Here is a 12,500-nt window from a genome sequence, read left to right as displayed (position 1 = left end):
ATAATAATAATAAGTACTAGCACCTCGGAGTAGGTGACGCGCAGATAACAAACCAAAGTAGCACCACACAATGTTCGTAGCAAAGTAAGCAAGACTCAGTGATATACGACCCATTTACTCTTGAGAGTCAAATGCTTATCGGTAAGAACTGACAACCTTGGTCGCGGTTGCATACCCGTTCCAAACCGATACCGGCGTGGGCCTTGAGAGATAAAACACGTGCTAAACACGTTTATTACCATGCCTGACTTATCTATTTTTTTTTTATGCGTGTGACCAACTTACTAAAGCTACATCAGCCAAGGTCAGCAACTAAAATCAACTTCGGCTTTGCATCATGAATATAAATTCAAGGATCTTGTTTTATTAGTTATGCGATTTCCCTCTTGGTTTTTCGCGCGTCATTGTGGCCCATATTGCTCCAACTGGTCTCCTAAGATGCGTTGCAAGATTCGTCAACATTCATTGGGAATTATGAGCCAGTGGCCAATGCCATTCAGGAGGGGTTACCCATTCCTGTACTGGCCACGCCCAGTGATGCTCAAGGTTCACTGATCGAGAGACAAGCCTTGTTGCTAAAGGTGATACTGTCTGAAATTCGTTTGTGTTAACCCGTCCAGTTACTGACCAAACCCATTACTTTTTACCTTGATGGCGTGTTCTAGTGGTATTAATTTCCTCTATCTATTCCCAGAAGTGAGGAAACCTTTTATTCATTTATCACCTCGATTTTAGTTTTCCTTAATTAATCGAAAAGTTAGCCATCAAAACTAACGAAATTTGGCATGGCTGCAAAGGATCAAAATCCTTATAGGCCTATGTGCGCAAACTACCTCTGGATTGGTTGTCATGATTCCCTGCTATCAGTCATTGTAAATAATTTCACTAGTTCATTAAAAATAAGCTCACTGGATCTACCGTCTCCTTTCCAGTAATCTCAATAATCTCATCCTATTGGTTATCAAAACTTTCTCTGACTGGTTGGTATGTTTATAGCAAACTCGCAGTTATTAAGTCTTCCTAAATCATTTCAAGGAGAAATCGATGCTTATCTAAATCTAACCCCAGTGCTCGGCTAAGTGTATTATAGAATTTCGGTTCAACTTCTTTTCAATAAAGTTAGTTACAGAACATCCAAAATTATGTTTTTGCTAAATACAGTTGTAGAAAAGACTGGTAAACCTATGAGAAAATAAGATGTATACACACACACACACACACACACACATATATATATATATATATATATATATATATATATATATATATATATGTACACACACAGACACACATATTATATATATATATATATATATATATATATATATATATATATATATATATATATATACGAGTATATATATAAAACTGTTGTACTTTGCCAGTGAAGTTCTTAAGAACTCTAGCAATCTAATTTTTCTCATCTCTTCCGTCCTGGTTGATCTGTAGCTGATTCTCTTAACCAAACGGTCACATATCTTTAAGTACTCATGTTTCACCTAACTGTTCTCTCACAAACACTCTTCTTTTACCCCTGTCTATTCCTATGTCCACTGTAATATTCGCCATTCGTGAAGTCCGCAGGGCGATTGCATCTCCAAGAACTAACAAGGAGTTTGGCTTCGGTAGTATTCATGCCCGATTGCTCATTGTGTTTGGAAGTACTATACTGGTTCCTTTGATTTTCTGTCTTTTTAGTCTACTTGTTGAACCCTACATTTATCCTTGTTCTCAAGAAAATGCTTCGGCCCAATCGGTCTTCCTACTACCATAGTGTTAGCTTAACTTCTACTATCATTTAAGTATTAGGAACTTTACTCAGCGGTCACTTTCTTGGACACCTTGAATCCAACGCTCATTTTCAGATCAGCACAGCGGCTCCTATGCGGCAAGATCTACTGGTAACCTTTTTCCCTTTCTTACTGATTCTTGGTCATCTTACCTGAGAGACTTTAAAGATAAACCTTTGTTGTTGCCATCAAGGCAATTAATAATCTGGCATAAGGCTCTGTTAGCCAAACGATCCTCCCGTCTGCAAGGTTATTTCCAACTATTTAGTTGCTTATCATCTAAGGTTGTTGGCAGCGCAACATCTGCTACTTTCTCGGACCCTAGTGGTATTCACCAGGGTTCTCTTCTAGCACCTTCTCTTTCTCTTCTCTCTATCAATGACCTCCTCCAGTCTACACATCTCTTAGCCATGGTTTTGCTAATGATTAGATCCTCTATATTTCTCCTCCATTCACATCTCAGACTCCTTCTGTTGACTGCGTTCAATCTTGAATTGCAATCTTTTCACGTGAGTCTTGTGAGTCTCTAAATGGAGATTCCCTGGCCTAGTCAAATTGTTTCCCTCAAGGCATTTAAAAAAATGTTTTTCCTCCTCTCCCACCCAATCTTTCATTTAAAACAGGAAAAAGTAATGAACCTGTCGCTTCCATCCATAATTGGCCTATCCACGTTGCTTGTAACTTGTCTTGGAGAAATTTTATTACTCATTTTCTCCAGGGTCACATCTTGTTGGGGAAAGCAACTTAATGATCAAACATTAAGCTATACATACATACATACATACATACACATACATAATACATATATATATATATATATATACATACATTCATACACACACATATACATATAGATATACATACACATATATATAGATATACTGCATATATATATGCATACATATATATATATACACGTGTATACATGTGTGTGTGTGAAATTTTTATATTTATATGCATATCTATTTCATATATGACCGTTTTGATAGTTTTATTGGGTAGCTCGTCCTTAACCAATGTAATTGGCCGTACGACTTGTGGCATTGTTGATTGTTTTTAATTAACTGTTATTCCATTTACACTTGAGGGCTGTTTCCATGCCTTGTATATGGATATTTCCAGTATATATATACATACATATATATAAATATACATGTATGTATGCATATTTATAAATATATATATATATATATATATATATATATATATATATATATAGATTTAATTTATACATTATATATATATATATATATATATATATATATATATATATATATATATATATATATATATATATATATATATATATTTATATATATATCGTTTGAACATTAAGCTGTTTTCCCTAACAGGAAATAGCATCAGAGAAATTGCAAGACAACAGCCGCTGCTACAAACATACTTTAACAGCTGAACCATAGTATATGAACATACTGTGCAGTAAAACTCCTCCTGCAATATTAGCTGTTTCGTGCAACTGCACAGAAGGCTCATCAGTTGCCTGTTGAATCCCACTAAACACGGTGCCTCATTCACACAGTCTCGTGTTTCTTGGATATTTCGAAAGCCCTTCCTTTACAATACCTCTTCAACAACATCTATCCAACCCTCCGAAGGAGTTTCTTTCTTCCATCTCTCGAACAATTCTGAATTATCCACATTTTTTCACCATTCTGTGTCATCCTATCTACTATCTCATCCATTCTTTCCACATGGCTGAACCATCTCATAATATTTTGGTCATCCTTCCTCAAAACTAGCCAATTTACTATGTAATCTATCCATCTCCCCATTTATCAGCTACTCAATTTGTTTCCTTTATTCAAATCAGGAATTCACACTTCACCTCAGTACAGGAGAGCTGGCTCAACAATCCCTTCAAACAACCCATTTTGGCTTTCAGAGACAATTTAAGTTATTTTCCAGTCTTAGGCAAACATCCACCGATTATGTGACTCACTTCTTCTCTCTTCTAGTTATCATTCATTAAATACTATCCATATATTTAAACGAATCAGTCGCTTCCATCTTCCACCAAATATACCATCTTCGATGCCTTTAGCCTAAGTAACAAAATAGTCTAAACGGTAAAAATAAAATGGAATCTGTCATTCCCGTAGAAGCTTCCACACACACATACATATACATATAAATTGCACTCCTAGTCTTGGAAAAACACACTAACCAATGAACCCAGTTTCTAAAGCGTAACATGATTAACGCTTGAATGTACTTTTAGTTTTCTGTAAAAGAAAATTATTGGTATGTTGATCATCCACTCTCCAATCATCAAACATACCAAATTGCAGCCCTCTATCCTCAATAGTTTTTATTTTATCTAAGGTTAAATTAAGCCATAATTGTGCTTATGGGAACGATATAGGATAGGCCACCAGCGGGACGCGCTTAAAGTTTCATGGGCCGCGGCTCGTACAGCATTATACCGAGACCACCAAAAGATAGATCTGTTTTCGGCGGCCTTGATTATACGCTGTAGCGGCTGTACAGAAAACTCGATTGCGCCGAGGAAACTTCGGCGCAATTTTTACTTATATAAAACCATGTATTAAAACCAAATCGTAATCATACGTTAATATATTTACGGTATTTCTTGCTTCATTATTTATTTTCACGTATATAAACATATACCAATCAAATTATAGGAAAAATGTAGTCATATTCACTGCCCAGTGTTGTTTTTAAGCAAGGAGTCGGTTCGAATTCTACCAGTGACGAAACATTTGTCAATAATATTTCCCCTTTGGTGTAAGTTATTCCCAGGTCATAGTTAATTGGATACTCAACGATATTTGTGGCTTAATATTTGTGAATATAAAAAAAGGTACGCTTGTATAATTGAAGAAATGTCATATATATATATATATATATATATATATATATATATATATATATATATATATATATATATATATATATATACATATATATATATATATGTATATATACATACATATATATATGTAAATATATATATCTATCTATCTATCTATATATATATATATATATATATATATATATATATATATATATATATATATATACATATATATATATATATATATATGTATGTATGTATGCATACGGAGTAAACATGAAAAACGACTGTATATGCTGACCGGTGTCGACTTACTGATAACTAAGATGGCTTAGTTAGCAAGTAAAGCTGACACCGATCAGATCTGCAATCGACTTTACATTTAGTCCTAAGATGTTGCTATAAAAATCAAGTGTAAGATATATATATATATGCATATATATTTATATATATATATATATACTATAAAAATCAATATATATATATATATATATATATATATATATATATATATATATATATATATATATATATATATATATATATATATATATATATATATATATATGCAGTTTGAGAATCAGTAAGAACAAAAACGTATATACAAGTTATTAAATTATCTTTCACTATGTTAATGATCAAGAAGTTAATTATATATATATATATATATATATATATATATATATATATATATATATATATATATATATATATATATATATATAACGTATAATATATACATACATATATTTATTTCTATTAACATCATTCCTTTATACTTTATAAATTCGAAGATCACAGCAACACTTACACCCGGTACCACATTTATTCACGTACGAACTACCAATAAATTAAGGAAGTTGAACACACAACACCAAGACAAGAAAAGCAACTTCGTTAAATAAACAGAGACAATCATGGCTACGCCACTCATGAATACCTGAGCAATCTCACATGCATTAGGGGAAATATGCAGATACTTCAGATGATAAAACTACTTGGGGAATATAGGTGTATATATATATATATATATTATATATAAATGTATATATATACTAATATATATACGTATAATATATATACATATAAAAATATATTAAATACTTACACATATATATATTATATATATAAATATATATATATATATATATATATATATATATATATATATATAATATATATATTAAATATATATATATATATATATATATATATATATATATATATATATATATATATATATATATATATATATATATATATATATATATATATATATATATATATATATGCGTTTGTATGTGTGTACGAATCTGCGGGCAATATGTATGCATTCGCTACTCTCTTATCCAGACATGTATGCTTTAGGACGTAAGGGTAAATGGAAAAATGGTACAATGCACTGTCAATAAACTATAACACTTACATTTCCTGTTGTCCCATGACATGAATCGGCTGACAAACGTCAAAAGTCCCATGACGTTTGTATAACAATTCTTGCCGTTTCAGGATGTTTTTCTTAGACAACAACTCGACGTTTCCACACGCGAAAAACAGTAACACCAACAATTCACTAACAAAAACAAACAAAACAAGATCAAAACACACCCAGAGTTTAGGGGGAGGAGAGGGCGGTCGGGGGCAGAGTGGGCTGAATTCAGAGGACGTCCGCAATGCCACTTTTCCACTTTTCCAGCCTTTGGCTTCTTGAAGATGATTTGACTTCACCGCTCGGGTATTGAATTACCCAACTTTTAACAACCCACTCCACTAGTTTCGTGTTTATCGCTGGACAATCGAGCTCGCTAAACAGCAGAAAGAAAGTACGTCCAGTCACCTGCAGTACATTCGATATCTCCCAAATGTCTCACATTAGAAGCTATATTTAGCAACTTCAGCAACGTAATCGAATATTTCTAAGGTCTTGCCTGACGGCGGTCTGGACGACGACCGGCGGCACGGAAAGTATTCGATGGTACTTTAGGGAGGAAAGAGGAATAAAACGAGTTGTTTTGCGCTTGTTTTGGTCATCCGAAGGTCGGGGGTTGCTTGCGGGTGATTCTGATGCCTCTTCTTCTTCTGCCATATATCACTGGGATTTCAGTTCGATGCGAATTTGTCTCGTTTGTTTTTTTAATGGGCGGATGGGTCGTTAAACATAGGATATTTTATTCCGCGGGTATTATTGTTCTAAGACAGTTGTCATTGTAATGCACCGTTTTCCTTCAACTGATAAAAGTTGACTTGTACGTTTTGCAGTGAACTTGTGTTTTGGTCAAACGACATTTAGAAAAACAACGAATGATAAAATGAGTTAGGCGCACATTAAAAATAAACTCGTTTTGTTTTAATATCTAAGAGAGCTTATTCGTTATAAAAACGAGTCGTGATTATAAACACATTATACTCCTCAGCCAAAGTCTCTTAAAGTTCGCTTCGCCTCGTAAGATTAAAGTTTATAAATCTCATAATCTCAACAGACCTTCTTCTGCCCGTTTTAAACACACAGTTCATCTGTTCAATATCAACCTTAAAATGTCTAATTTACCCTTTCGAACACACTGGCATAGTTCCACGGGGGACGAATCTCCCCTGGGGGCGGCATGACTCGATTTTCGCCCACCGGTCTTTTGTATTTTTTTGGGGTCTTCTTGCTCGTAATAGTATAGGACGGCTGGTCCTCTCGGCGGACCAAACCTCTCAACACGGGTATAGATCTCGGACGACGGAGCCACGACACACACGTGCGCTGTTATACCCAGCTGCCCAGAGACTGCCAGACTAATCCTGCCATACCCCTGTTGTTGCTCTTGTGTGTGTGTGTGTGTGTGTGTGTGTGTGTGTATGTATATGTGTGTGCGTTTATGTCTAGCATGGAACCTTGGTCCAGCTTCTTTTACCTGTGCCACTAAATGCGTCTTGTTCACCTGTGTGGATTACTGCTGGCGGCGGGGTCCCCAGTCAGTCGCTTCTCCTTATATCACCCTTCACCTATATCATCATCATCATCATCATCATCATCATCATCCCTTGGCACAGGTGAGACCTTCTTCTTCTTCTTCTTCTTCTTCTTCTTCTTCTCCTCCCTCTCCTTCTCTGGGGGATTCCTCCCGTTCCCCGCCCTTTCCTTCTTTCCTACTTTCGGCTTCGGGACGGTGTCGTTGCCATCATTGTCCTTATTGTCTTCATGATCATCATCATCATCTTCACCGTTTCGTCACTATTCGTTTGGTCGCTTATCTTTATCCTGTTTTCAAGAGCATCAATATATATAATAAATAAGCCCAAAATTTATACATATTCAGCCATAAACTAACTGTAGTTAATCAGTTTTTCCTGAGAGAGAGAGAGAGAGAGAGAGAGAATTAGGGTAGAGAGTGCTGAGGTTCAGGTGGGTACTCAGGCTGAGATCTACGGTAGCAATTAACATCCTTTTGCCCGAGTTATTGAACCAACTAAGCCATCTCTGTAACGCATTATACTGTAATCACATTATACAAATTATTACCGCAGTGTCATTGTAGTCACATTATATGATTTATTACCGCAGTATTTTGCTGGAGAGAGAGAAAGGGAGAATAGTAGTCCACTTGGGTTATCTCATTGCTGTGTTGTCCTCTTCAATCTTGGAGCGAGTTGCTTCTCATTTTGGGGTTCCTAACTCAGCGAGTTGCTTCTCGTTTCGGGGGTCCTAACTTAGCGAGTTGCTTCTCATTTCGTGGTTCCTAAATCAGCGAGTTGCTTCTCATTTTGTGGTTTCTAACTCAGCGAGTTGCTTCTCATTTCGGGGTTCTTAGCTCAGCGAGTAGCTTCTCATTTCGGGGGTCCTAACTCTACCCCGCTTAGCTCCACCTTAAGAACAAAAACTAAGGTTTCTCTTTCCATAAAAAATCGACGTTCCCTTACAATTATTATGTCTTCCTCTTCCAGACAGCAAGAGAAAAAGCTTATTCCAAACAGGGAAGTCTAAAAAGGTATCTTCCACCACCCAACCTCCCCAAAAAATCTCTCCACTCATTTTAAAAGGGAAGGATTTTCAGTTAAGAAATTCTTACTCCCAATAATAAAGAAAAAAAAATACTGCCACAAAATGAAAAGGAAGTTTCTCTAACTACAAAGGAAGTCTTAGAAAAAGTATCTCATCATATTAAGAATAAAATATCTCTTCATATAAAAAAAGTTGTCTACACAAATTTAAACCCGCCCCAAAAAAATACCCTGCTCCTTATGAGAAAATTTCTTATCTACATCAACCCCCTAAAAAAAAATATATTCTCCTAAATGCAAAAAATAAACTATCCCAATTCTTCAGTAGAGAAGATTTTGGCTCCATGAAAAAACAAGTTAACAAATTTCTCTTGTCCCAGGGTGAGAAGAAAGAAGTATCCCTCTTTCATAAAAAAATAAAATAAAAGAGTTTCTTCTCCCAGAATGAGAAGATAGAAGTGTCCCTCTTCCATAAAAAAGAAAAAAAAAAAAAGTTTCTTCTCCCAGAATGAGAACAAAGAAGAATCCTTCTTTCATAAAAAATGAAATAACAAAGAGAGCTTCTTCTCCCAAAAATGTGCGAAAAAGAAGGATCCTCTTTCATAAAAAAAGATAAAAAAACATTTTCTCTCAGACTGAGAAGATAGAAGTATCCCTCTTTCATATAAAAGGAAAGAAAAAAAAGTTGCTTCTCCCAAAAAATGTAAGAAGAAAGAAGGATCCCTCCTTTCCCCCCAAAAAATAAAATAGATAAAAAAAAAATTCTTCTCCCAGAATGAGAAGATAGAAGTATCCCTCTTTTATAAAAAAGAAAAAAAAAAGTTTCTTCTCCCCGAATGAGAAGAAAGAAGAATCACTTTTTCATAAAAAAGATAAAATAAAAAAAGTCTCCCAGAATGATAGGATGAAAGTATCCCTCCTTCATAAATAAAATAAAAAAAGTTTCTTCTCCCAGACTGAGAAGAAAGGATTATCCCTCTTTTGCCAAAAAAAGTAAATAAATAACTTGTACAAAAAATGTTTCTTCTCCCGGAATGAGAAGAAAGAAGTATCCCCCTTTAGCAAAAAATAAAAGTAAATAAATAATTTTTATAAAAAAAAAAGTTTCTTCTCCCAGAATGAGAAGAAAGAAGTATCCCTATTTTGCAAAAAAAAGAAAAAGTAAATAAATAACGTTTATAAAGAAAAAAGTTTCTCCTCCCAGAATGAGAAGAAAGAAGTATCCTTCTTTTGCAAAAAAAAAAAAAAAAAAAAAAAAAAAAGCGAATAAATAAATCGTCGTTCACCTGGTTTTAGCCGCCTACAGGTGCCCATCAACTTGAGAAAAGCGACTTCACCTGTGACCCACCTACGCAGGGCCAACGGAGCAAGTTGATGCTAATGAATTTACAGGTAAGGAGGAACCGGACAGGCATTGGCAGATGACAGTGAAGGAAAGTGTCCTTTGCATGTCTTGCTTTCATTTTTTGTTTTCTTTTCATTATTTTTCGTTTTCATTTTCTTTTGTATTGTCATTTTCTTTTATTGCTGTTTGTAGTTATTAGTTTGTCCTGTTCCTCATATTTTCTCTTGTTTACTTTTCTTTCTCGTTGTGCCTCATTCTTACGTGTTTAGTTATTGTCTTCGTTAATTTTCTTTATTCTTCGCTACTTTTTCTCTTCACAATTTTCTTCTCTGCTCTTAAATTGTATTTGTCAGTTTTATCCCATAGTTTTCGTAAGTCTTCTTACCCAAGAGAGATTACTTACACAGAGTGCGAGTGACATAATTCTTAATAACCACCTCTCAGAGAGAGAGAGAGAGAGAGAGAGAGAGAGAGAGAGAGAGGGCAGTTTTTTCTTCACAAAATACAGTAGGTTTGAAATTAATCTTCACAGCTTTTTGCCATTGCTCCCACGAGCAGATGTGAATGTGCTTGTGTGTGTGTGCGTGTGTGTCTGTGTATGTGTGTGTATGTGCGTGCTCAAGAGCAAAAGAGAGTCAGAGAACTTGACACATTATGCAATCGTTGTTAGGGTGTGTGCGCGCGCGTGTCTATGAGAGAGAGAGAGAGCAGGACATAATTTTAAGAGAGAGAGAGAGAGAGAGAGAATTGGACATATTTTTGAGAGAGAGAGAGAGAGAGAGAGAGAGAGAGAGAGAGAGAGAGAGAGAGAGAGAGAGAGCAAATCAGAACAGGACATATTTTTAAGAGAGAGAGAGAGAGAGAGAGCAAATCAGAACAGGACATATTTTTAAGAGAGAGAGAGAGAGAGAAGAGAGAGAGAGAGAGAGAGAGAGAGAGAGAGAGAGAGAGAGAGCAGGACATATTTTTAAGAGAGAGAGAGAGAGAGAGAGAGAATGGGGCCTGGACCTATTTTTCAAAGAGAGAGAGAGAGAGAGAGAGAGAGAGAGAGAGAGAGAGAGAGAGAGAGAGCAAATCAGAACAGGACATATTTTCAAGAAAGAGAGAGAGGGAGAATGGGACCTGGACCTATTTTTCAAAGAGAGAGAGAGAGAGAGAGAGAGAGAGAGAGAGAGAGAGAGAGAGAGAGAGAGAGAGAGAGAACCGCCCATTATCCTCGTACCATTTGTCAAGTTACATATGAAGGTCGAAAATGTTTGAGCCCCCTTATCTCACGAAGCATCTTCTCATAAAACGAGAAGCTGCGAGGCTAAAGTAGTCAGCGATACGTGTATTACCCAACAGGCCGACCGGCCCCTATGTTCTTGTGGAATCTCAAATTTTTTTAATAATGGCCCTCTTGTCAAGGACATGGTTCCTAATGTACAACGGAATCTTGTAAGTATTTTTACCGACTAGGGACCGAATTGGAGTTGTACGTATTTTCGTGACTTACGTTGTAAAAACAATTTTTTTCTGTGTGCAATGGAATCTTCAGCGTCTATTATTATCATGTCTTGTTAAAGTCCTATCTTCGAACTCGAGCTGCGGTTGTAAAATGCATTAAATACCCTATACTTCTTAACTATTAATAACTCCTACGTTATTCTTGAAGACATAAGGGAGGTCATTTAAGATAACTCCTCCAAGCAGTAAGGACCAACTGCTCAATTTTTCCTCTAGATCCGCGTTTGTAAAATTCTTTGAATACTTCAAACTTCTTGCCTATTAATAACTCCTATGTTATTCTTGAAGGTATATTGGAGGCCATTCAAAATAACAACCCACCAAAACAGTCAGAATCAACTTTCCTACTTTTTCTCTCTCCCCAAAATCAGCCAGATCTTCCAAGCAAGCGCCTACATCCAGAAACGCCATCTGGAGACAAATATCCGCGACGCGCATGCGTGTAAATATTCCGTATAGCTATGCATTCGAAACCCGAGAAGGAGAGAGAGAGAGAGAGAGAGAGAGAGAGAGAGAGAGAGAGAGAGAGAGAGAGAGAGAGAGACTCCTTTTGCACAAACACGCTGATATGGTCAAGTGTGGGCAGAGCTCGAGAACCGGCAGGCAAATAATGTTTCAAGAGTGTGGTCTGTTGCCCTGTGTTTTGTCTCCAAAACGGTGGTCAGTCACTTCTATTATTCGAAAGATGCTGGTGGGACGTTTCTTGGTTGCTTTAAGTCAATGCATAATTCATCTATTAATATTATTTTTTTCTAAGAAATTCACCATCTCGTGAAAAAGTAATAAAAATCCACAATTATAGAGTAAACTGCATTACTATGTGAAAGGCAAAAGCAAAGAGTTCAGGTGTTCGAAAGTCTTTGCTTTTATCTCTTACATAGTAACACAGTTTATTATTATTATTATTATTATTATTATTATTATTATTATTATTATTATTATTATTATAGCTACATCAGCTGCATTCAATTAACATAGAGTATTCTCTCTTCCTAATTACTGATTTTTCAGGGTTACTGTCTTCTGCCAGTAACTT

The 12,500-nt window shown here is 35.6% G+C and overlaps 2 protein-coding genes across 2 annotated transcripts in view; both read right to left on the bottom strand.

The window, feature by feature from the left end:
* The window catches only part of LOC136849206 (serine-rich adhesin for platelets), a 483,291-nt gene extending 475,886 nt beyond the window's left edge, over positions 1-7,405 (bottom strand). The window contains exon 1 of the mRNA XM_067122366.1: positions 6,053-7,405. The gene's annotated coding sequence lies outside the window, so the exon portion shown is untranslated. The remainder of the gene's footprint in view (positions 1-6,052) is intronic.
* Positions 6,499-12,500, bottom strand: part of LOC136848956 (chromosomal protein D1-like) — a 17,544-nt gene continuing 11,542 nt past the window's right edge. The window contains exons 3-4 of the mRNA XM_067121766.1: positions 7,611-7,830; positions 6,499-6,604 (exon numbers count right to left, since the gene is read on the bottom strand). Coding sequence (XP_066977867.1) covers positions 6,499-6,604; positions 7,611-7,830 — 326 coding nt within the window. The remainder of the gene's footprint in view (positions 6,605-7,610; positions 7,831-12,500) is intronic.

This window comes from Macrobrachium rosenbergii, chromosome 20, assembly GCF_040412425.1.
Source record: "Macrobrachium rosenbergii isolate ZJJX-2024 chromosome 20, ASM4041242v1, whole genome shotgun sequence".
Taxonomy (NCBI): Eukaryota; Metazoa; Arthropoda; class Malacostraca; order Decapoda; family Palaemonidae; genus Macrobrachium; species Macrobrachium rosenbergii.
The sequence above is the reverse complement of the archived record's forward strand: the minus strand, read 5'-3'. Positions and strand labels throughout refer to the sequence as shown.